We start from the raw sequence: 27,074 nt of genomic DNA, 5'->3' as shown, positions 1-27,074 counted from the left end.
TGGTATTCTTAACTTCACGGAAATCGGTGTACAGTATATGCACTGCTCATCGACTCAAACCAATTTTTTTTTCTCATCACTGTTATTTTCCATGTGTATTTTGCAGTAATTTTTATTCTATTTATGTGTATCTAACTTTTCTCACTCATTTTGGTGCCCCTATAATTTGGTGCCTTGTGCAATTGCACTGCCCTAAGACCACTGCTGCTGACAGTAAATGGAGCCAAAAAGTGAATATTCTTATTTTCTAATAGAATAAAACTTTTATAAAAATAGTAATGAATAAATGAGAGAATGAACCAAACCTTTGCGGCAGGGTCTATGGATATGTTACAGCATCAAGAGTGTGTGTGTAAAGGTGGAAATAGTTTTCAGTTAGAAATGCGTGCTGGACCTGGCCATTCCAGCATTCAATCGCAAACTCAAAAAAATTTTACGTCTAAAGGCAAACCAGCCCTACAGGCAAAAACATAGTGAATCCCTTGTTCCTGGCATCATTTTCCTTCATTATCACTCAAAAAAAAATTGTACAATATACATACTTTTTTCAGTGATTTATTTATTGCACTTATTTTTTCAGAGTCTACTTCACAATTTTTTTTACTGCAATAATTCCGTTCAAGAAATGATAAATTAATTTTATTTACTGTAATTATGTTTAAGATTATTGTAATAATTAATTTTCTGACTTTATTTATTTATACAATATTGTTGGCCCTTGGTGACAAAGATATTGTTTAATATCAGACAAAAAACTAGTGATAATGGGAGATTCAACAACAGAGCTTGGGACTTTGTTCCATTCACCAATGGTATGAGGAAAGAAGCTGTATTTAAAGCAATCAGTGGAAGCAAAAATAGGTTTCATTTTAAAGGAATGGTCGAGTCTTCTAGAGATGTAGGATGGTTTGGCTAAGATACCAGAAGTATCTATGTTGAATTAACCATGCAAAATTTTATATAACAATGTTAATCAAGAAATGACACTTAGAGTAGAGAGTGGGAAGAGATGAAGTTCATTTTTAAGTTCGGACACAAGAAACGAACGACGACCAGCAGTCGTGAACAAATCGGTCGGATTTATTTTGGATTGCTTCGAGTTTGTCTATATTACTGGAGGTGTAGGGGTCCCAAATTTCAGCAGCGTAGGGGGAGATATAAGTTTGGTATCAGAGAAGTCTGATATCTCGAGTAAAGTGTTTAAGATTGCGGAGGAGGAAGAAAAGTTTGTTAAGACACTTCTGGTAAACGTAGTCAACGTGTTTGTTCCAACGTAGGTCGGCTGAAATTATGACACCGAGGTATTTGATATGTGAAACTTGGGATAACATTAAATTATTGATGAAGTAGGAGTATTCAAGAAGAAGTGATTTACGGGTAACTTTCATGTGGACGGTTTTTGAGATATTGATTGACATTTGCCATAAGGAACACCAGTCAGTGATGGAAGCCAGGTTATGTTGGAGAAGTTCTTGATCAGATTGATGGTGAATGATACGGTAAATTACACAGTCATCAGCAAATAGTCTAGTGGTGCAGTTGAGGATTGTGGAAGGTCATTGATGTAAATTAAGAAAAATAACGGGGAGAGGACCGATCCTTGAGGGGTCCCAGACTTTACGGGAGCGGATGGCGAGTTATGATCATTAAAAGATAGTGAAAATACTCCTTATAGCATGGGGGGATGCACCCCCCCCCCCACTAGCATCAAAGGTGAAGTCGACAGATCTAATGTATATATGTATAAATGAATCTACATCATCATCGTCTTGCCCCCCCCCCCCCCCAGCAATAATGACCGTGCCCCTCAGACTTCCAAGTCTATCTCCGCCTATGTCTTATAGCAGAACTTACTCGCTGTTCCAAACAAAGAGTCAAATTGAAATGACTGGCAACAAGAGAAAAAGGAGGAGGAATGAAAAGAAAGATGCTCCAATCACAAACGCTCTAGTAATGCTGATGGAGAAAAAAAATTATTATTGTAGAAACTGTTACCAGATTTTTAAATTTTTGAGAAGGGTGGTGTGCTAGTTAGGTCATTGACAAACTGGTTTGAGTTTTTGTTGATGTGAAATGATTCGAAAAAGTCCAAGTCAGATGGTAAGGGGCATTTTTGAATAATTTTGGCCGAAGAAAAGTCGAATTTATGGTCAAAGGACCAGCAATTTTAGGCTATGGATGAGAAGTTAAAGTCTTGGTTGGTTACATATCTTCTATGCTCATTTAAATGGTATTTAAGGGCACTTTTAGTTTGACCGATATATGATCTTTCAAATCACCAAGGTCCAAAAATATTAACTAATGAATTCAACATAGACTTTATTACAAGAAACCTGAATTGAGAAGATAATGAACACGTATGAAGATGACAATGTTTCAAATTCATTGGTTTGCATGGAAATTGAAATACCCACTTTAAAAAGATAAATAAATGATTTAAAAAACATAAATCAAAGTGGGTATTTAAAAAACAAAATTAAAGTGGGTATGACGGGCCAACACCAAAAATGTTAAAAATTATTGCACTGTACCACATTAACATTTTGAAAAACCTTGATTCTTCAGTAAGTAAAAGTCATTTTTACAATGAACTAAGTTCTCCCTCTCTTGTACATCCAATCTACAAAAAAGGAGATTCTAACAATATGGCAAATCATAGACCAATCTCAGTTCTTCCAATATTTTCAAAAGTTATTGTAAAACATGAATTGGCAGCTAATCGTTTCTTAAACCATAACAACTTCACATCCATCCAATCAGTATTGATTCCAGCAAAACAAAAATATTGAAATGTCTAATTTAAAGTCTGCAATTATCTAAATAATGCTTAAGATAACAATAAATATTGTATAATAGTCTATCTGGATTTAAAGCAAGTATTTCAATAACGTCTACTTAAATATATTAAATAAAAAATTACATAAGGCTGGAGTCGAGGACAAGTATTTGAATGGTTCAGAAATTATTATTCACGTAGACACCAAGCAATTACTATGAATAAGAAAATTAGTGATTATCCCAAAACCCAAAAGGGTGTTTCCCAGGGATCAGTGTTGGGACCCACATTATTCTTAATTTACATAAACAACTTTTACAAAATGCATCTGAATGGACAGCTAATCTCATTTGCAGACGTGATACAGCATTACATATAGAAGATGATGACATAATGAATCTTAATGACATAATGAAGTATCTACTAAAAGTAATAAAAGCAGACTTTCTAAAAGATAATTTCTTTGCTTGGGTATTTTCCATAATAACCTATGGCTTATGTGCTTGGGGAGGGGCATACCAAACTACCATTGAAAAACTAAGCAACATATATAATAAAATAAGACTTAATGGTGATGGGCACATATCATGTGAAAACAATAATAAAATAAATAGTCATACTTTAAACATCAGGCAGTTATATATTTACAGAATGATTAACTTATAAACAAGAAACAATGAATGGTTACAGAGAAAAACAAAGAGAACCACAACAAATTGATATTCAAACATGAATATCAAATAACAAAAACTAAAAAACATGTTTTTCAAGGAAGTTTCTTCTTCAATGCATCTAAAATAATGAATTTTTCAATCAGGGTATCAAAAACTAACAACACTAACAAAAAGTATGAAAAATATCAATATGTAAAAACATCTGAAATAACGAAAATGATATTTTCCTAGTATTATGAAATAATGTGATTGTTTTATTTCATTTTCATGTCCTGTTAATAACATACTTAGACACTAACACATCAATTATGTCTTGCACACTGAATTACCTACAATATATAAAATTTTGAATTTGTTGCAAAACTTTAAAAATTCTAAAATTACAATTGCCTCTTTTATATTTTTAAATCAATCTTATCTCATTACTTTGTGTTCATGCAAATAGAAAACATAATAACATTGTAATGTACTTTGGTTCAAATTGGTGGCTAAACAAATGGAAATATTCAAAATGTAAATATATATAGGGGTCATTCAAGTATTACGTCAGCATTGATAGGGGAGGGGGTTTCCGATTTGCTGACTTTTGATGACAAGGGGGAGGGGGTTTGAATGATGCTTACATAATCAACCACCTTTAATGGAGATATAATACCTTTATGAAGATATGAAATATTCTAAATGGCATCTTATTTGGAACGCCAAAAACGGAAAAAACCTTTTGATAGTTATTAGGCACCTGAACTAACATTCTACCTATTGATAAGTCCCGTATAGCAGGGTTTTCTAACCAGTGTTCCACGGAACCCTTGGGTTCCATGAGAGCTTTTTTGGGGTTCCGTGGAATCAAAAGAGACGGAACCCCAAAATCCCGGAACTTTGGTAGCTTGAAAAATTTTCTTGTTACTGTTTCACCTGAAGCAATTTTTTTATTTCTGTTAAGAACGGGTACTCTAAAATAATTCAGAGAAAATATTAAATAATCGACTAGTAGAAGACAAACAATATTCTTGTTGGCTCCTTTCTTTCTTCCTATTCTCGCACACAAGTCCTTCAGACAACAACAGTCAAGATGACTTCCTGGGAATTGGTATTCCCAAAACTCTCAAGACCTACATGAGGATTTTTATGAGGGTCTTCCTTCAAAGATTCGGAAATATTAAATTGTTCCTTTGCATTCTGTGCCCCCACCAGCCTGCCTTTCTTCCTTGGAATCGCCAATTTAGATTCATGGTGTCTAATTCTTATCACTTTTCTGACTATCAAATCCTAAATAGCAATCCTAAGACAGAGAAAAAGAAAAAGCTTTACTTTCTAATTTGCCTGAGGTTATATTCTCCCATGCTACAGATTCGTTACCACAAATAGAACCTCGTTTACACAACGTTCAAGAGGCCACGTCAAAACGTCGTGCAAGGGTGAAAATCATACAATTGAAACTTCTTTGAAAATGAACCCCCCCCCCCCCATCCCATAGACCTCACAGAAAATATCACAAAAATTCAATGGTTTCAATTGCATATTGTTATATAATAGTAATTCATGAGAAAAATTAGCCACAATATTAAATTTTCCAAAACAATATTATAAATTACTTAAATAACTAATTCGCATTTCATCAACATTGCTTAAATCCTGAGTATTATTATATTATTGTTCTGAAAATTTGAAGAAAAGAAAACTCAACTTTTCACTTTTTTTGAAAAGTTTTGTTTTCTATATCCAAGCAAAGCAGATAATAGTTGGACGTCGAGTCCAACTCTCTAAAAGTTGTCTAAAAGAGAAGAACCAAAATACTGGATATCAGTGTTTCTCAAAGTCTCTCAGGGGTATCGCCAACCTTTGTCAAGAGCATCGCGGTAAGCTGTTGACATTGCTGATTGCCTATTCAGTGCTTTAAAGGGGTATTTTTTTTAAACTGTTCTGAGTAGGGCTGTAACCTTAGAGGAACTTAGGAGTTCTGGTGAGCCGATCGCCGGACCACAGGGGGCAAAAATTTCACTCTTTAACTTCTACCCAACATTAAAGGGGGGGGGCCTTTTAATGCGTGTTCGCCCCGGCTGACCAAGCATCTGGTTGCGGCCTCTGATACCGTATCTCTGTCAACAATCAGTCAATTAGTGGATCAAAGATTGAGGCTTTTGAGGTAACAACGTGCAATGGAAAACAATTATAGTGATACATTTTTGTATTCCACAATAATTACATCAATTCAATGTATAGAAATTATCATTCTCGGAAGAAGGTCTCGAGAAAGGCATTGACATTCACCTGCGTTTTTTTTTCCAATTATTCTTTTGTTTAATGTTGAAAGAAAAGCGTAAGGGAAATTTACCATGAGTGACCATCATCGTATGTGGGTGAGTTCACTAAAAATGTCAATATTCCTACCCCTAGTAATAACACATAATCGCTCTCAATGTCTAATCAGTGTTGGTCATGTAACATCCCATGACAAGCAAACATTTAGCATGCTCCAGGAAAACAAAATGGTCAATTGCTAAAAACTGACCGTCCTTTCACTTTCGTGTTTTTGCTCAAGTTGGAATTTTTCGCTCCTCTGAGGCCACAATATCAGTTTGTGCTATCTTTTATCACAAGGGAAGTGATCCAGCAATTTGGCTGTACTTTTGTTGTGTTCTTATTTGTTTGAAGCCTCAGCTCGTCTTGTTTTACTCTGTTGAAGCTTAAGAATGAATAGTTTTTGTTCATATTCACTATAGCTGGTGCTGGTTTGGCACCCTGGACCAGTGGGGGGGGGGGGAGGTTATATTGAACCTTTCTCTTACTTCGACCACTCGTTCCACATTTCGGATGAGAATGGGGTATGCCAAAATTCACACTCAAGCCATGAACAAGTACAGTAAGTAGTTATTTTTCCCTCTTGTTCTGTATTTTGTTATCAATATTATTTATCGTTAACAACAATTTCATCCAAGGTAGTGACGACGATTCTTATGAGGAAGAGCAAACATGATTTTGTCGCCCTCTCCACTTAAATTCTGATGATTTTATAACGATATTTTTGTTCACTGATATTTGCCATCCCCAAAGTTTGCGCCCAGGGCAGTTGCCCCCTCTCCAGTCCCAGCCTTGATTTCATCTATTTTTTTTACTAGTTTCTTGTTCTTTTGACAGTTTCTTGCATTTCATGAATTTTAATGTGACTACTTAAACGAGAAATCAGTGATACTGTGTACTAGTTGTCAAGATTAAAAAACTATGGGTGATATACTAATTACATAGCAGTGAAATATGGTCGCCTAGGTCGATGATGACTGTGCCACAAGATGCTCAGAGATGTCATGGGTTCAATACCCTCTTTTGTCCTTCACAGTGTTTTTTCTGATACAAGGAACTATTGCAAAAACAGCGCCATGATGATCAAACAGCACTATAATTATCTCTAAATGTTTCACGGATCCTTCAAGTGCTCTGGAAATGTTTCTGGGCCGCTTAAGTGCTCTGGAACTGTGCCACTCATCACTCAAGTGATTCTATTTTATGCCACGGATCACTTAAGTAATCTGGGAATGTTCCGCAGGTAACTTGAGAGATATGTAGAACCGCACTGGGGGTGCTTAAGTGTTCTAAAACTGTGCCACATGTCATTCAAGGGATCTCTAAATCTGCCACTAAGTGTTCTGTAACTGTGTCGCGGGTTACTTAGGTGATCTTTGAATGTGAAAGTGATCTTTGAGACCTACCTCAGTGATCTGAAAATGTGCCACAGGCCAATTAAATGCTCTGGAATTTTGCCACTGGTCATTTAAGCGATTTGTAAATGTGCCACTTAGTTCATTTCTACAAAATTAGGTTTAAGGGGGGGCAAGCCTCATCAGATAAACTTCAGGGTCGCATTTGGTCAGCGGGTCAAGGGTTTACCATATATGGCTTAAAGGGTGGGTCGCAATGAATTTTTTAAAGAGAAATTTTGAGTTCTTACCCTTCAAATAGCATTGAAATTAACAGAAATCAATTATATAATAACATATAAAGGTATTTTCTTTTGGAATTTTAATTTTTTTTAAAATATTTTTTTGCATTAAAAAATAATTTTTTTCGTCTCCTCCGGGGGGAAGTGCACGAGCCCCCTATGCCTCCCTCCCGCATACGTTTCTGATCCCACCAATATGCGTTCGGAGGTGGGGTCAGTGATGATGAAATTTGCTGACGGGGGGGAGGGGTAAAAAATTACTAAAAATTTGCTGATGTAATACCCGAACGGCCCCATATAACTTTTATTTTGTTATAATTTTTTTGCTACTTTTTTATTTTTTTCTTGCTTGTGTAAACACAGAAGATAACAACCTTGTAGGCTTCTTGAAAGGACAATTGTCTCTTGGAGCCACATATATTCATTTTTTGGTTGTTCTTAATTTCATGAGTGTATTTGTGTATTGTTTCATTGTGTATTCTATTTGTATGTGTTTGCAATTTAAAAAAAAAATTGCCACATGCTTCTCTTTACACATAATTCAGAACAGGGCTTTCTTTCGTGCAGGAAAGAGTGTGTGTCCAAGAGTATTATCTCTTTTTAACAACACTCTTGGAATGCTGCACTCCTAACTCCCTTTGATCCGCCCCACTACGGGCATGGGGGAAAATTGTACTTGTAAAAGGGCCTATAGGTGAGTTCTTGTCCCTTGAGGATTAGCTTTCCAAGCTTCCGGTTCCATGTAAATGCCACTATTTTGGTTTTTTTCTGTGGAAAATATTAGTTGGTGTTTATCACCTCATCTGTTAACAGTATAAAATTTTTTGAGCAAGATTCCTTAATGTGAAGTGACATAGGGGTATTTTTGAATAATTGCATTCTTATCATTAGACCTTCATCGCTGTTGATCAGAGGCCATATGAAACTGACTTGTTGGGTATCTTATTGAAGAATACTTGTGTCAGAGAGTTATGCAGATGCCAAAAATGGAATAGTATGTCATGCAGCAATTTGCATAAGTTCACTCTGGATGTTATTTAAAGTTTAGTGTGGAATATTTGTGCAGGAGGTTCCGCTTCAGGTGGAAGAGGACAGAGCTTCAAATTCCCATGGTGTCAGGTTTCCATTCCCATGGTTCCCATGTTCTATTAGTGTCAGGCATGTAGCGCAGGCGTTGGATAGGCCACATTCAACTGTCCATAAGATCATGCAGAATATCCTCCGATATTATCCGTACAAACTTTCACTTGTGCAACAGTTGTTTCCACATGGTTATGATGCTCGACTCTGGTTCTCACTGCAGTTTCTAGCTCGCGTTGAGGTAGATTTAGAATGGCCTTGGAATATCCTCTGGACATATGGAAGCGCCTTGGAATATCCTCCGGACATATGAAGTGTATTTTCACTTGGATGGTACAGTCAATACTCACAACTGCCGAATTTGGGAACCAGAAAATCTGCACACTATCTTAGTTGTGTTCTACAGGTCCAGTGATATGTTCGATCACTGGGAAGCGATATGCATTGCTGTTACAGAACAAAATTGTTCTGGCTCTGCAAGCACGTCATTGCCTTGCAGACAATCTTTATGCAAGACGGAGCTCCTCCACACATTGCAGTGTGTGTTAATAAAATGGTCTTAAAACACATTTTACAGAAGAACATGTCATCAGCCGACACTTCCCTAATCTATGACTTCCCCGGACCTTAATCTATGCGATTTTTGGCTTTGGGGGCATTTGAAACATCTGGTAAGTCATGACAATCCAAAAATTTTACCTGACTTTAAAGGCAACATTTCACACCACGTGCTGAACATTTCCCTGCACAAACACTTTGGTCAGTTGTGGAACATGCCACCTTGCGATTTCACATCGTGAGAAAATGATGGCCATCATGCATTACATATATTGTTGCAGTAACAATTGTAAAAGTGTTTAAAAGTTCTAAAATTGAAAATGTTGCCTAAATGTGTCATTTCTTAACAAAACGCCTTCTATTGGCGACATTTGCAACTAATTGCCCCATCCCCCTGAAACAAATTTCCATTACTTCATGAAGTCCCACAAAATTTCACAATTTTCTGATGACTGGTTTTGCCTGTAGGCTACTTTAAAATAGGATCTTTTAGTTATGGGTGCCCTGTACATTGGATGATTGGCTCTAGAATACGTGTACAGTCACTCCCCAATTCATAAATAGTATTCACTCTGAGCAACATCTGTAACTAAAGTTGTATATCAAAATTGTGCCAAGTGAGATATTGCTAATTTTAAATCAGGAAAGGAAAGTCCCATTCAAAATGGAACATACAGCTTAATTTAACACTAGAACCGCGGCACTTTCGGTATACCTAGAACCGCGGACTGGGTCAAATTGACCCAGACTGTGAAAGAACGGTGTTTCATAGCGAAAACAGTAATTTATTTTTGGTTTCTGGCTTTTCCCCTACTCTTATTCAATGTTCTGTAATTGTGTATTCATAATGGGAAATTATATTTGTTTATGAATATATAAATGGGCTTCAAAATTAGCTAAAAAATGATGTAATTCAGTAAAAATAAGATTTAGTATACGTTATTTACTATATTCAGTCCAAAAACATTTTTCAGTAATCTCATAATATGACAAAGATGTAAAATAAGCACGTCAAATTAGGTATGAGAAAGTCTATAATATGATTCTGTCAAATAAGTATTGATTTCTTGCTGATAAGTGGAATCTATGATGAGCATTGAACAAATTTTTTTTTCATTACTCTTGCACATTCATCGCATGCTGAAGTTGCACATCCCATGCAGAAATTAACAGTTTTGTTTCCGCATTTTTATGTTACCTGACATCAGACTCATTTATTTTTATTTATTACTATTATTATTTTTTTGATCGTTCACCAACAATTACATGATCAAGAGCATACGTTCCTTTTGCGCAAGGGCAACACGTATGATAAATGCAGCTCTTCAATACGATTTTAGAGGAACTGCTTTCAAAAAATAGTGCTGGCCTTCTGTACTGCTCTATATAAAATACAGGAATATTTTTATAGTGAGATCCAGGTTGTTGTAGAAAACGTCTGTGATGCCACCTTCACTGAATATTTTCTGGGCATTTGATCGCTACAACCATGATCGTTACACTTTGTTGAATAGTGTCTGTGTGTGGAAGCTTTTTGTGACTACTACTGCCAATGTCGACTGCCAGATGAAGCATGCTGAGTGATGAAAAACTTATATCGTTCTTTCCTTGATAAATTGTCATTGTGGCATCATTGTTCCATACAACTGTAGTTTCACTATCTTTATTGTGTCAGATAATATTGTTCTGCGATTTCCTCTTACCGTCTCTACTAAGCTCGTATTTTTTTGGCTTTTAGCATTTGAACCAGCTTCAGTTTAGTGGAAAAAAGGTGTCGGTTGAGACATTTCTACTCTTGTTCTCAAATGGCTTGATCAGTTGCATCACTATGTGCTCTGAAACAGAGATTTGTTGGACGCTGATACTCCCCAAGGTTTGGAAATCCGTGCAAAATGTATTTGGTGTGCAAGCCAGAATTTTATTCCTTTTCTGTGACATCGTTTGCCTACAGAAATTTCAACTACACGTTTTTTTTAGAGTAAAGCTTTTACTCTCCCAAAATCTTTATTGAGTCCCGTCAGAATTCCAGGTATTCAAGTTTACAAAGGAAAAAAAGATTTATCTCTATTTGCCATTCCTCCATTGAAAAAAAAGATAATCTGCTCTGATAATGGATTGGCCTTGACCTTGAAAGACCTTCATTCTTCACTATCTTCATTTACAAATAATTTTAGAAAGGGTAACCACTTCCAAGAAAATTCTACACCCTTTTTTTCTTATAGAATAGTACATTGAGTCAAAATGACCTAAACCGCGGTTCTAGGTATAAGTGCTTATAGCTCTGAAACACGAAATGTGAAGATAATAAAATTTTTGCGAATTAATATTCATATGATATCATGAAAAGTCACGAAATTTTTTTAACATTTGCGCCTAAGTTTTCAAGATAAATGAAAACAAAGTTTGATTTGGGGTCAAATTGACCCACTCCGCGGTTCTAGTGTTAAGGAGAAATAGTGTTAATAGAACATGTCTCCCCCCCCCCCCCAAACAATTTTTAATGTAATTTGCATCATGTATAAAAATAAAGTTAACTGTTTTGATGGGGTTTTTTTTAATGCACTCTAATCGAAACTGAATGGCATGTCTATTTTTTCATTGAAATAACATGCAAGATCCTTAGGTGTTGAATCAGACTGCATTTGCATCTGTTTTATACTAATCTGCAGGCCTTTGTGAGTAAATTTTTCTTAGCCCAAAAAAAACTCAATGATTCTCTTCCTTCTGTTCTTTTTTATCAGCTACTGTGGCAACTTCTAACTCTATCAAGTTTCCATTCATTTGTTTTTGCCAAGTTTTGTACCATGTCCTCATTTTCTATTTTTAATAACTTTCTGCTGTATTCACAAGTATTTTACCAGTGTTTTCAAATTCTCTCTCTTCCTTAAGACTCGAAATCATTTACAGGTCTTTTGAGTTTTTTTTTTTGCGAATACTTACCATATGGATCACTTCATCCAGGTGCTTATGTTACAAAATAGCATAATGTATAGACATTATCCTTCTTTCAAAAATATTTATCATTTTTTTGTTTATCCATGCTCAAAATTTTTTTATAAATGTTCCTAATTGTTACGATGTAGATAATTTGTATGTTATGATGCACATTGGCATATGCAAAGGGGGGAGGGGGTTTGCAATTCTAACCTCCCTTTGAGTCTAGATTATAGTATTTCGCAGGAAAAACTTAAATGTGCTCCCACCTCTCAGAGGAAAAAATTTTTAACCCCCCCCCCCCAAGAAAATCCTGTCTATGCCTTAAAGCTGAGCATGCCAAAATCTGTGACTTAATTAAATCTGCAGAACAATCTGAAAGAATTTTAAAAAAAGTGTGAAAAACACTATTATGGAACATGTGAAAAACACCACAGAACATTTCCAGTTAGCCAAGGGCTCGTTGCAAAACAATGCAAAACATTCTGCTTTGGGGCATACGCCTATGATGATGGTATGTATTTTTTTGTGTATATTTTGAAAAAATATTGTATTCTTTCATTTCAGATGAACGTTCAAGTTTAGATAAGTGCAGTACACAGTTAAACAGCCGACACTGGCAAGAAAAAGTCAGTAGTGGTTTTGATAAACTATTAGCTCTGGCATCAACGCAACTACATCAATCCAACAAGCAAAGTAAGGATTCCCTTGAAAATGGGAAGAAAAATTATGCCATGCCTTTCATATCTAAATCTTCAAATAATATCAAACCAAGCCTTGTGTATACCTCAAGATATCCAGAAAATAAGCAACACTCAAATGAAGCAGAGAAAAACTTACATCAAGATCATAATAGAAAATTCACATCTCAAGTTACAAATGATTCACATAAGATCTCTAATCTGGTTATCAGTAACGTTAAATTATGTAATAATCCTTCAAGAAAAGGTCCAAGAACTCCACCTGATACACCTCCACGAACACCATCTGTTTCACCCGAAAGAAATCATAGCTCTCCATATATTCAGTCTCATAGTCCAATTAGCAGTGTGGGTAGTATAAGTCATCAGAGTTCTTTTAGTCCTTGCGTCAGTCCAATACTTGGAAATGTACGTCAACGATCAAGGTCACGATCTACAAGTCCTTTCAGTAGTCGCGCATCCAGCACTGAAAGACACAGTGATAGACTTTCTTCCACTGGTTATGGAAGAAGCAACACACTTCAAGAAAATAGTCACCCTAAAAAGCAACATAAAACCAAATGGTCAGGCAAAGCAGCCAGATCAGATTCACGCAAAGTCAAGTGGTCAGAAACCTCAGAAAAAGCTCAAAATTCTACTAATTCCAACTCAGTAGACACTTTAAAAAATGTCAGGAAAAAAGTACAGTCTCCTTCTGAGCAGTCTTCTGCTCCCTCTGTCATTAGTGGAAGAGACGTTATAAGACAACTTGAATTCATGTCACAATCATCCAATGATGTACTAGCTCATGCTCCGAATGGTTATTCAGTAGTTATGACACCATCACCATTGCATGCTATGTATGTGTCAGGAACAGGAGTTTGTGCCCAAACATCAATTCAACCACATCAGACTTCTCATAACCCAGTACCAAATGGCAGTTTTCCGGTTTCAAATGGATGTGGTCCTCCCCTCACACCCAACACACTTTTAAATTTTAGTGTTCCACCACCGAATTTCAATATGCCTCCTCCTCATCCTCCATCTGGAAATCTTAATTTGTCTCAAATGACACCATCTCAGGTTCAACCTGTTCATCTTCCAGACGTTAGTGTTCCCCCACCTGGTATGGTATCATTTATTCCTCCTTCTTCCTTGCAATCCTGTCCACCACGTCTTGAGCCAGCAGTGCCAAATTCCCAAGTCTACAGATCTGCTGCTGGTGCCGTGCCTCCTTCAGCAGTCAATTCTGCTTCATCTTTTCCCGCAATGGTTCAAAGCCAAATGTATAGCCAAGTAGGCCAGAAAAGTTTATCTAGTAGATCGAATGTGCCCCAAGTTGAATATCATATTCCTCAGCATTGCACATTACCACCTGGAGGAAGCAACACCTTTTACCAAGGTATGTAAGATTATATATTTTAAAATTTTTTTTGCTTATTTATTTTCATTATTTCTCCCTATTTTCGAAACATACATTGTATTCTGCAAAGTATGCTTTTTTATATTTAAAAAAGCGTACTTTGTAGTATACAATGTACATTTTTATTATAATCAAATAATCGAAATCCCTTTCTGAAGTACTTTTCTGTACTTGAAAAATTCTGTGTTTCCCTCTTCCAGAGATGCAGCTGGTGTGCTATAGCACATCAAATACCCAAAATTTCAGAAAAAGACACATAAAAATTTGGTTCACGTGTGTCCTGGGACGTGTTCTTTCCTAGTTCCAAGAAGAAAAAAAAGTAGAGAGAAAAAAACCCCCCCCCCCCCAAACTTTTTTCCATTGTATCACGATTGTGCGATTTTGAAAAAGTAGTTTTACACTACTTTGAAGTACAAATGAAGCATTTTACTGTATTGTATTGATGTACACGCAGGTTGTTGAAGAATAAGACCACAGATATCTAGTTACATCCCTGAATGAGGGGCCATATAACAAATTTTAAAATTTCAGAAGGTTTTTATTCCCCTGCAGGTTTTCCCTTTCCAGTTACATACCAGAAATTACAGCACTTTTGTGGCTACCTACCGGCATTCAGAGACAGCATCTATATGCCGTAAATTCATCTCCTTCCTACATGATTGTGAATGCTAATTTTTTTTTAAATCATAAAGGGTTGGAACGCCCTTTCAAATTGTAAAAATGTTCTGAGATTGTTGCGAAAAAAACCGAATCTGTAAAAACTCTGCCTCGAATATCCACAGGTTTTGCCATCTAGCTGCTGTGTGCTAGTCACCATTTTGCTTTGTGAAAATCATGAGTGTGTATGAAGAATTGGCTTTTGGAGGGGCATAAGGATTTCTTCCACAAAAATTGCGGGCCACTAACACTCAAAAAGAATTTTACATTAACAAATAGTATAAGAATTTTTTTTTTTTCAATATTTTAATTTTTTGTAAAAATATTTTAAATTTTTGATCTTCTTGGGGTGGGGGGGGGGGGTCAAGCCCTCCTCACGTTTCACAATTTGGCAAAAATTCTGGTTTGAAATTCTTGATTTAGTAGCTGTAATCAGCTAAATACGATTTTCTAGGGTTCTAAGTTGGCTGTCCCTTTGGAAAAAAAAAAAGCTGTGTTGCCACGATGATCATACAGATCTACAACACAAATAAGTACACATTAAATTTCAAATCCATGCATTACCAATTTGGGGAATAAATGGCACCACCTACTCAATACAAAACATTCCAAACACTGGGCACACATACGCACAGACGTACACTGTTAAGTTTTACCAACACAAATCTGACATAGCTCTCATATTCAGGTGTGACAATATGTGGCAGTTAAATAGTGACAGATCAGAGTGGTGGACCATAGGGGAGGGAAAAGAAAATTATTCCACCAGGAAATCGCTTTGCAAGGATTTATATGAATAGGGGAATCAGAAGATAAGTGTCAGAATCATATTTGCTTTAAATTTAATCGGAAGATATCATTCAAATAGCTAAGGTTTTTATAACAAAATGGAAAATCAATCGAAGGGAATTTATAGCATGGTTCGTACGGTCCTTGAAAACCTTGAAAAGTCCTTGAAAAAAAAACTCATTTTCAAGGCTTTGAAAGTCCTTGAAAATCCACAAGAGTCCTTGAAAAAGAATTTTTTTTTAAGAATTCTGCAAGAGTCCTTAAAAAAAATCTTTTTTCTGAAATAGTTTTCGCCACTTTTTTTTTACTCCGTAACTGACGTCCTTAAAAAAAATGCAAACCACAGGGAAAAAGCCTTAGCAACCAATACCCCTGGATAATTGGATTTAAAGCATGTTTTTTTCCCTATTATTCTTAAGCCGGGATTTCCTAGGAGCAGGTTTTCTGTGCCGCATGCAAAGTGAATCGCCCAGCGTGACATACTGTCCACTCACCAATAATAAGAAAACAGGTTAAATTGTTTTCCTAGAGAGCGCAAAAAGCCTCACACCAATGTTTTATGTCTAGTGTGATTGGCCGACTGCTTCTGGAGGAGTCAAATGTGTTATGCGCCACGCATTTCACAGATGTTCTCTTCATTTTTGTTGTTTTCTTTCACTTCCCTTCAGCGAGCTCAATGCTTCCCTTCAAACCGAAGCATGCAGACGACAGAGTAGCTGATGCGCCACGATAGGAAAACACAAACACATAGTGTGATTGTGTAACATGTTTCTGTTGACACGAAATGATTCAGTTCGGTTCATGCGGCACCAAAAACCTATGTTGGAATGTTTTTTCCCTTTTTATTCTCTGTGCACGTGGAACCACTCGGCCCAACACAATGTGTAAATCGCCGGCGGCGTGCTCTCACCCGCACGGGAGCTCGGCTTTATATTGTATGCTGGTTTTTTTCTGCTTGTATGTCGGGATTGTTTTTTTTTTTTCTCCCTGAGATTGCCGGTTGTTATTTGTCGGCCGTTTTATTATAATTTTTTTATGATCGTAAATGATTGTTTTTTTTCCTTGCAACTTTTATGGAATAAAAGCTAGAGTTCAAAATGAACTTTCGATCTTTGTTTTTTTTTTCTTTAACTCAGTCGGCACGCTCTGGCCCCCCAACAACCCACTTCTAGGAAATCCCGACAACGTGATTTACCGGAATCCATGGCATGGCGTGTTATAGGCAGACTGGAATCCGGGCAAACACAACGTAGTGTCGCAGATGCTGTTGGAGTCGCCAGAAGTGTTGTTGCAAGGCTGTGGAATCGATTCCAAGAAACAGGAAATGTTAGACGTCGACCAGGGCAAGGTCGGCCACGCGCCACTACAGCAACTGATGACCGGTATATACGGTTAACAGCCCGTCGAAACAGAACAGAGAATGCTATGCAGCTGCAAAGATGGTTGCTCTTGGCAACAGGACGAAGGGTGTCCAGCCAAACAGTACGTAATCGGCTTCATGACGGAGGACTCTATGCACGTAGTCCAATGGTCTGCATTCCGTTGACCCCACGCCACCGTGCGGCCCGAAGAAGATGGGCTGCTGAACATCGAGATTGGGAGCAACATGATTGGAGCCAAGTGCTGTTTACAGATGAGTCCCGATTCAGTCTGGAGTGTGACACCCGACGTGTTCTGGTATAGAGGGACAGGGGCACTCGAAATAACCCCGCATTCGTTCGTGAAAGGTCACAATACAGACGAGCTGGTTGGATGGTATGGGGTGGAATCAGCATAGGCGGACGTACGGACCTGCATATCATTCGGAATGGCACTTTGATGGCCCAAAGGTATGCAGACGAGATACTGCGACCTCATGTCATCCCTTACGCTGGAGCCATTGGAGATTCCTTTGTTTTCCAGGATGATAATGCCCGACCGCATAGAGCTCGTCTAGTGGAGAACATGCTTGAAGCTGAAACAATACAGCGTATGGAATGGCCAGCGTGCTCTCCTGACCTGAATCCAATCGAGCATGTCTGGACGACGCATTGCTGCGCGACCAAGGCCGCCTGTTACTATCCGAGACTTGCAGATTGCACTTCTTGAGGAGTGGAACAGTATTCCCCAAAGTCTGATCGATAACCTCATTGCATCCATGGCAAACAGGTGTGCAGCAGTCTTAGCTGTTCGAGGAGACCACGCGCCCTATTAAAACTCATGCATCATGTCTAAACAGTACTTTTTTTTTTATTGTTTACATGTAACCAAATTGTTGCCCTAAATCATCTTTTCGTGTTTTTTTCCATATTTTCAAAGAATTAAAGGTTAATTCCAAATTTTTTTACATCTTTTTTCTGTATTGCGCATTGATACGCGTGTACTATCCATTGTATGCCAATACGTGACTGTCTCGCACGGTTTTCTTCACTTTTTTGCTTGCTCCCCTAATTGTTTTGAGCAGTATAGATGAGAGATGGAAGAAAAATGACTACTTAACTGGAGTGGTGACCTAACAAGGTTTTACTGTATTCTGGTTTTTAATAAGGATCTCTTTGGAAGTTCATCACTTAAAATATGTGAACACATTATTTTCATTGAAGCTGAAATCGGTTTATTGGGTTTATTTTTTGGTTTGGACGCGAGGATGAGGTAGAGGGTGATAGTCATAATTATAGTTGGGGGGGGGGCATGTAGAGATTTTCAAGGTTTCGAGTACTGTTGCCTTCCTAGGGGGAAGATCAGTAGTGCTCGAGACTTTTTTAATAGGCCAAAGGGGTCCCTGGGCAGAAAATCATGTGGGCAGGAACTAATCAGGTAAGAGAGAATATTAGTGAATCTCTGTTAGAGTACCGGGACATACTGTTATCAGCAAGGGAGAGAGGTTCAGATGTAGCAGTGTTTCCAATAATGCCAAGGAGTAGTAGGACATTTAGGAGTATGATCCACCATTTCAACCTTAGCCTGAAGGACATTTGCTCCTCACTTGGGGCCATGTTCTTGGAGCTTTCAAAATGAGATTTTGAAACCTAGCCAAAAATTCCAGCACTCTCCGCGGTGAGAAGGAACGGAATACTGTTGGAAGGTTTTGCATCAGTTTTACTGGTGCAGCTTATGTGCTGAAACGATGTCTCAAGCTGCCTCTGTATTATACAGTGTATATACTGAGTGATGCCCCAATCCTTTAGCATCCATTTGATGGATCAATATTTTTTCAAAATTTTTTTGCATACCATCCTTATTCTATGGGTTCATGAATTATATAATGTTTTATTTTTTTAATTCAAGGACAAATTTTCTGAATGAAATTGTGCCAAAAATTGAGGTCATATTTCACACATTTTTGATAGATTTACAATAACATAAACTAATATTTCCTTGATATTTGAGTATAGATAGATTTGAGTAAGGATAGACACAAGCGAACAAATTTTTTACTGATCTGTTGTCTTCCTGAGATTTTTTTTAAGTAAACCATATCATCTTTTTCATGCAGCAATTACTTTTTCTGATTATAATTATGAAACTTCCTAATCAATTTTTAGTATGGGGCTCCTTCTCCCCACCTCCTTTTTTCCCTGTATTTTGTAAAATTGGCTGTGTTACGCTTTTTTATGGATTGAGTAGGATTTTCTTCTTCTGAGGTTAGCGGGTCTGGATTGGGGTTGGGTGCAACTTGTTGAATTGGATAGAATCATAGCTTGTGAGAGATAGGTAAAGGTTGAGGTCACGATGGGTTATGGTGAACAGAGGATTTTCTCTGATTGGACAGGTGTGAAGAGTGGAGTTCCTCAAAGAAGTGTCCTTGGGTCCATCCTTTTTCACTTTTTATTGATGAACTCCATCAGGGTATTGATGGGATTGTCTGCAAATTCACAGATGATGTGAAGCTAATGGGGGTAGTTGGGGATCCAAGCAACAGGGAGATGCTCTAGACAAACTTGAATATGATTGCAGCATGGGCTAATGAATGAAGCATGATCTTCAGTGTGGATAAGTGCATGATTGCTCATTTTGGTTTGTACAACCCATGTTTCACTTATGAATTGAATGTTATCACTATCCCTGTTAAAACTAGGGTCACCAATTTGGGTATTCTCATTGACGAGCGACTTATCTGGACGATGCAAAGTATCTTTGCATTCTCCTAAAGTCATTCTGCTTTTCTGAGGCTTAGTTTGTCCTGGGCTGGAGTATGCTGTATGGTTTTGCAGACCATTCCTACACAGGGACATAGAAGTGGTTGAGGTGGTGCAGAGAAGAGCCACTTGTGATCATGAGCTGTGAAGAAAGACTTCATTTCTTGAATATGTTTACATTGGAGGAATGCAGGTGTCTAAGGGATATGATCAAAGTGTTTAATATTTTCATTTGGATGGATAGGGTGGACCATGAGTTATTAATACACCTTCAATAAACTGTTTTGACAAGAGGACACCAGTATCGTTTAGTAAGGGACAATTCCAGGTTGTGGTTTCTCAGGGAGTTTTTCTCTAATAGGGTTGCCAATAAATGGAATAGCTTACCTCCGAGGGTCAAGAACTCTAACAAACTTGATACATTTAAAAAGAAGTATGATACAGACATAGTGGGGTAAATCAAGAAGCTATCCATACTTCGATAAGACAAACCACAATCTTTTTCATGGGCAGTGCATTATGTATTTGTTTTTTCTTTCCTGATATGTGTTTTTTTATTGGGTTACTGTATTTTGGTTATATATGACATCCATATTTTTTATGAACCTCTTTTTTCAGCCACTTCGATGGTCAACTTGCATGTTGTGGTCTTTGTATTTGTAAATCGAGAAGCTATCGATGCTTAGATAAGACAACCTTAAATATTTTTTATGGGACATTGTAATATATTTTATCATATTTCTATAGTCTTTAGTTTTTATAATTGCATTTGCAATTGGGTTGCTGTATTTTAGAAATATGACATCCGTATTTGTTATGGGTATCTTTTTCTCAACCACCTCGTTAGGCATTTTGCCTTTTGTGGTCTTATATTTGTATATATATCTTATTCTTCAACAACCCGCGGGTTATATCAACAGTACAGTAAAATGCTTCATTTGTACACTAAGTAGTGTGGTGTGCGATGCCTTCAGAAAACATTCACAGTTTATTTTTCATTCATTAAATGGCATTGCCATACCATAGTGTACTTCCATCCTCATAGTATATTTTTCCTTTTTTGGTATGAAGTGTACAACTCGCCTGCTACACATTATTGTTGTTATTATCTTGACACACCGGAGCCGATACGCGCTTGTATCTTGTGTTGCAGAGGTGATTGTAATTATGTTAGAATTTAATTTAATACCTTCAATCCAATTAAATTTTAATTTTTTTCTGAATGTCTTGGAGTCATCAATACATCTTACAGTAGTAAAGCTACTTTTCATGGTCATGTGATCATAATAGATGGTAGAAAGAGGGGAAAATGGGAAGAAAGGAATTGGGGAGGTTTTTCTCTATACCTTTTTCTTTTTAGAACTAGGGAAGAACACTCCCTACAGGTTGTGTGAAAAAAAAATTTATGCATCCTTTTCCGAAATTCCGTTTATTTGATATGCTATAGTGCTTCAGCAGCATCTCTACCTAATAAAATTATTAGATCTGAAACTGCTTATTGAAAATTACAGATTACAAATTCTTATAAATAAGTAATAATAAATGCAGAAACATAGAAATAAAAAATACAAAAAATGAAAAATGTGTGAGTGGTCAAGGAATAAAGATATTACCTGTACTGACCACCAGATAAAATTTGATATAGTAGATGTCTAAGTAATGTTTTAAAGCTATGATGCATTCATCAAAATTTGGTGGCAATTATGAATCATATGGATATTGAAGTTAAAAAAAATTGCATTAATTAAAATTAGTTGTGTGAACATAAGTGAATAGAAAACAAATATCATCCCCCCTCATGCCAGTGCAATGTTACCTTTGCATTTTCCTGTTCAATTGTTATATTGTATTCAGTATTATTCATTGCACAGATGACAACAATGAAAAAAAAAGTTTTTTCATTTAAAACATTTATTCTGATAAATATTAAAACTTTTATTCTCAATATAACATTTTTCAGACACATGGTTATCACAGTAAGTTAATTTTTCTCAAACATAACGATTAACTAAATAAATAATTGGAACAATCTCACCATTTACTGAGATGACCCAGAAAACATCACATCATTCGCATCATAGTCCAACATCAGCGGTATTACAGTCAAATTGGAGACAGCCCAGAGACGTTCCTGGCAGTCGGTCAGTTAGTCCATTGAATGTTGAAGGGTTGGAGAAATGTCAGAGCCAAAGTAACATCAAAACACACCAAGAGGTATCCGGTCAGGCTATAGATCAATCATAGAGGAGATGTCGAAACCAAGGCAGTATTGGGGGATATGCAGATGCACCCGGTCAAGCTACAGATCTAACCACGGAGCAGACGACTGAACCGCAGGACAATGTTAAATCACACCAGGAGTTATCTGGCTGAGCCACCGGTCAAACCATAGAACAGACAATGAGAGCGGTGTCGAGGCACACCTTTCGACTTTCAGTACATCATTATGATTGAGAGATCACCTGGCGTATGCCTCAACGAGTGAAACACCTTTATGATTAGATTGCTGCTTCAAAGAATCTGGAATAGTGGTCGTGAAGCATCTCGCTGCGTCTCCAGTATTTATCTAGAAACACTCCCATATATATGTATCATACATCATGACAAGATCCAATAACAGGGACAAATCCACAGTACTGAATTCAACATGTCATTTACGTATTATCACAGGCAAAAAATAATATAACAGAACCTGGTAACAACTCAAAACAAACATGGTGGTCGATCGGTGGCACACAATCTCATGGATTGACCAGGGAAACAAATTAAAGGGCACTACAAAATAAATATAACATTAAAATGACTAGAATAAGGACTATTTCCATGGGATCTAATGGTAATGTTACACCAGAAGAACAAATGTACAACATCCTTGGGGAAAAGAAGAACATGGCAGGGTTCCCAGCAACCTGGAAAGTCAGGGAAAATGTGAAATATTTGTCAAAAGTCAGGAAAAAATTCTAAATACTTGGGAAAAGTCAGGGAAAATCTGAAGGGGAAAAAGAAAAAAATCAAAGAAGATAAATCTTCATTCAAGTGGTTTACCTTCACTTTTTTCCATGGAAGATTATTTTTCAGATCCACAGGGAGAGAAAAAAGTCCTTATCAGCATTTTTTTTCTCCAGATCCCCTACTGAGAGAAATGTCTTATCAGTTGAAGGGTGGGATTTTACATATATATATACTAGCTATAATACCCGGCGTTGCCTGGGTTTTCTTCAATCATGCTTTTTGGATCATGTGATGTATGTCGAATGCAACGAGCCATCACTGACATCAAGACGCCAGCAACTTTCCTTGAAATATTATATCAAGATGAAGTCTTTTCCAGATCATCCACTTCGTCTCATCTTCAATCCCTCATTTCATAGACTTTTTGCTGCTCGCCCTTCATGTGTTCCAACTTACGGTCTTCCTATGAGGGCACTTGTGGAAGAACTAGAATTAGACATCAGTCGTGTGGCCCCAGTTGCTTTTCAACTGGCACCATGGGAGCAGTCTCTGCCAGATGTGTCTCTTTCATTATCATTATACTCTAGAGCCACCACAGCAGATGTCATATATCGACGATATTCTTTAGGCACAGGGGTAGGTACAACAGGTACTTCCCCATATATACCGACGGCTCTAAGAGCCCTGGGCATGTCGGTTGTGCCTACATCGGCTGTGAGGAGACATCTTCCAAACTGTCAGACATTCTCTATTTATTCGGCAGAACTGTACGCAATCGTTCAGGCTCTACGTCATATAAGATGCAAACGCCACCGACGATGCATCATTTATAGCGACTCTCTCAGCGCATTGCAAGCACTGTGTTCCTTCAGTTTTCACACTCATCCTTTCATTCATGCCATTTTTTATGAATTACATTACCTCATCCATCACGGTACCACAGTTAAATTTTACTGGGTACCAGGTCATGTTGGAATACTGGACAATGAAAAAGCAGACAACGCAGCTCGAACAACAACTAACATCGATGATAGCCTTTTGGTTCCTGCCAGTGACCACTTCTCAATCCTCCGAGAAGTGATGCATCGCCGCTGGCAGGATCATTGGAACAATCAGATAAATAACAAATTATATGCCATCAAGCCCACACTTGGCCATTGGCGTTCGAGCTGCAAAACTAACCGAAAGGAGGAAGTTCTGCTTGCCCGGTTGCGTATAGGACACAGTCGCCTCACACAATCATATTTGTTATTGCGAGAGAGTCAACCAGAGTGCCCTCATTATCAAAGTCCATTGACCATTGCTCATGCTTTTACTTGTTCACATCACCGTCATCATTTTACGACCGCTTTTGGTCATAGTCATCTTTCACTTCATGACATTTTAAATGAAAATAGCGATGCATCTCACATTTTTAAATTCATCAAGGCCATTGGTTTTTATAACAAATTATAGTTTTACAATTCATGTCATTGTTTTACATTTCATGCTGCTTTTTATCATGCGCCTTTTTAATTTTTCGACATGACAAAGGGACAATCTTTTTTATAATCATGTGTTTTGGCGCAGTTTGACCAAACTGGTCCTTGCGCCAATAAACCTAAAATCCAATCCAATCCGGATCACGTGATATCCCCCTCTTTGAGAGACATTCAAACCGTGTCTAAGTTCACCAATATGGCGACTTCCTGCGTGACTCATGAAATAAACAAATCTAGATTTAAAGTAATGTAAAAATAAATATATATATTTTTCTTTTTTTAAAGGGTCTAGGTATTTCGATTTCCCTCTCCCCGCCCCTTTGAACTTCAAGTTATCTAACTCTGCCTGTTTCTGCTTCCAAAAATGCTTAATTAAAGCTGTGGAATTTCTTCGATGTACTTTTTACGGGCCCATAATTAATTTTAAAACAACCTAAACTATATGAATTTATGCAGTTGAATATTAAAAGACACAATACGGAGACATTAATTTTCATGCTTGAGAAGATATAAATAAAAAGTTGAAATCAATGTGTTATTGCATAGATATCCAATTCAAAAGTAGGTCCGGCTAATTACTTCCTATTTAATTTTCTGGGCTTCGTATAGCGAACTCAGTATTTCAAAAATCGAGTATTTAATGCAATTTTTAAAATTATTGATGTGACAGAAAACCCCACCAAATTTACGCACTTCTACATTAAAATCGGCAATTTTAACACTGATTTCTATGAGGATCACCCTTTTCCTGACCATCAAAGTGATGATGATGATTACGACGTCATTCAAAAAAACCTCATTACTGGGAGTATTGAAAATGTGGCAAACCATTATAAAGCCATAAATATTATACATATACTGACAGTGTTGAAGAAATGACAAACCATTGTAAAGGCATATACACGTGTTAAACGCATTGCTAGGGAACCACGGTAACCAAAGTAAACGTTCGGAAAGTGATTGTTGAGGCCCAAAAACCATTGTTGCCCTACGGTTTTTTGTCCATTTGGGGCATTTGCCCTGCTCTGGCAAATTTTTAAAGTAGCCTATCGTTCAAGTCGGGTTCCATTTGGTATATATGCAAAATTTGGCGACGATTGATCTAAAATTGTAGATTTGTATAGAGAACATACACACACAGACAGACACACAGAAAATCAATTTTATATATATAGATAACTGGAAAACAATGTTGGCCAGGGAACAATCTACCCTCTGAGTAAATAGATGAAGGGATTTCTCTAAAGAGGAGAGAGTCTCCTTTCCATTGTTGAAAAAACAAAGCCAATACCAGTTCTTAACTTCTTTTCTATCTCTTCTGAAAGAACATTTTATCCTCTTGCTTTTTTTTTCCTGCCTGTGGGTAGAAAACCTTTAACCTTTATATGTTGAAGAATGATTTGAATTCAATTATCTCTGTGTGAGATTTCCAAGGAAACTGGTATTGTGTGGAAGATCATATACACAATTTGATTTTGTAAGGGATGGTGGTGGCGAAATATTAGCATTTTGTCCGTAATGTTCTTTTCAATGGTATATTACTGCGAAATGATATACACAGTCACGCGCCCCCCCCCCCCCGTATTTGTGTTTTTTTTTCCCCTTCATTGGAATTTTTTTTCAGCAATGCTCAGCAGTCGTCATTCACATTCCAAATTCTTTTGATACTGAATAAAACTCTTGGACACCCAGATATCAAGGAGTTCAAAGCTGGTGGTGTGGAAGTCTGTTATATGCCTCCTAATACAACATCTATCATTCACCCCCCCCCCTCCCCCTCAGGGGGTAATGTGAGCATTCAAGGCTCACTATACATGTCACTCAATGAAGATAATTGTGCATGCAATAGAAGGAGATGCAAATGCAGAAAATATCTTGAAGGTATGGAAGAATTACACTATCGCTAATGCCATTACTGTCATCACTAGAACCATGGCAGCTCTTAAGAGAGAAACAGTCAACTCGGGTTGGATTAACTTTTGGCCACAATGCGCGCCCCAGGACGCAACCATTTTTACAGAGCCAACTGAAGAGATTATAAAAGACATTGTCACATTAGCGAAACAGGTGGGTGGATGATATGGATATAGAAGAGAAGTCGAACAGCTAATTAATAGCAATTCAGAGGCATTGATCGAGGAGGAATTAATGCTACTGATTGCTCATGCAACAAGCAGTACCAGACGAATATCAAAATAAAGAAGTAGAAGACAAGGTCACCATGAGTAACATAGCGGAAGGGCTTTGTAGGTTCAAATCGGCAATAGATTATTGTCATGATATAGATCCCTCCATGTTACGTTCCTCACATGTAGAAAAATTGGTAGAGGAAGCCTTGTCATCATATTCCAACATACTTGATGATATGAAGAAGAAACAGCAAACAGAAATCACAATGTTCTTTCAGAAAACATCACCAACAATCAATCGCTGCACCCTCTTTTACATTCCCTTATACTTTTGCGTCACCCTGCTCTTCTCATGATGTTCGATAAACGAGATAAACAAAAAAATATGGCTTCTTTTATTCCCATATTTTCCCCACCCCCAGAATGTAACCCCCACAAATGCGGGGGACGACGACGATAATTTAGAGTGATATTGGATGGTTTAGAATTATATATGCACGTGACAGTTTACACACTTTTGGTCAGGGAAATTTTTGAATTTTGTCAGGGAAATGATCAAGCAGATTTTGCTGGGAACCCTGTATGGGAAATGACATTTGAATGTTTACCAATATTACTGTGAAATTTATTTTCCTAAAATGTTTTGTAACGTGTTTCAATAGATTTTTGTGTTTCAGGCAAAACTTCATGGCAAAATAAGATATCCAATCTATCCAGATGGGGGAAAAGGAAACATGCTTCTGGTACATGGGACATCACATATATGAAATGTGAACATGTCCCCCACATGCTAGTGCCAGGCCTCGAGCCAGGATTTTTTGCGGAAAACACCCCATCCCTGAGAAAAGATTATTATGCATTTTTGCAGTAAAAAAACTAAAAACAA

General features: G+C 37.3%; 1 protein-coding gene across 1 annotated transcript in view; it reads left to right on the top strand.

Moving 5' to 3' along the window:
- Positions 1 to 27,074, top strand: part of gpp (DOT1 like histone lysine methyltransferase grappa) — a 126,277-nt gene that overhangs the window by 95,288 nt on the left and 3,915 nt on the right. Inside the window, exon 19 of the mRNA XM_089232775.1 lies at positions 12,527 to 14,041. Coding sequence (XP_089088901.1) covers positions 12,527 to 14,041 — 1,515 coding nt within the window. The remainder of the gene's footprint in view (positions 1 to 12,526; positions 14,042 to 27,074) is intronic.

This window comes from Pholcus phalangioides, unplaced genomic scaffold, assembly GCF_987345545.1.
Source record: "Pholcus phalangioides strain wild (caught in Gottingen) unplaced genomic scaffold, Ppha-v1.0 ptg000007l_1, whole genome shotgun sequence".
Taxonomy (NCBI): domain Eukaryota; kingdom Metazoa; phylum Arthropoda; class Arachnida; order Araneae; family Pholcidae; genus Pholcus; species Pholcus phalangioides.
Note: the sequence above shows the minus strand (reverse complement) of the source record. Positions and strands in the feature narration are given on the sequence as shown.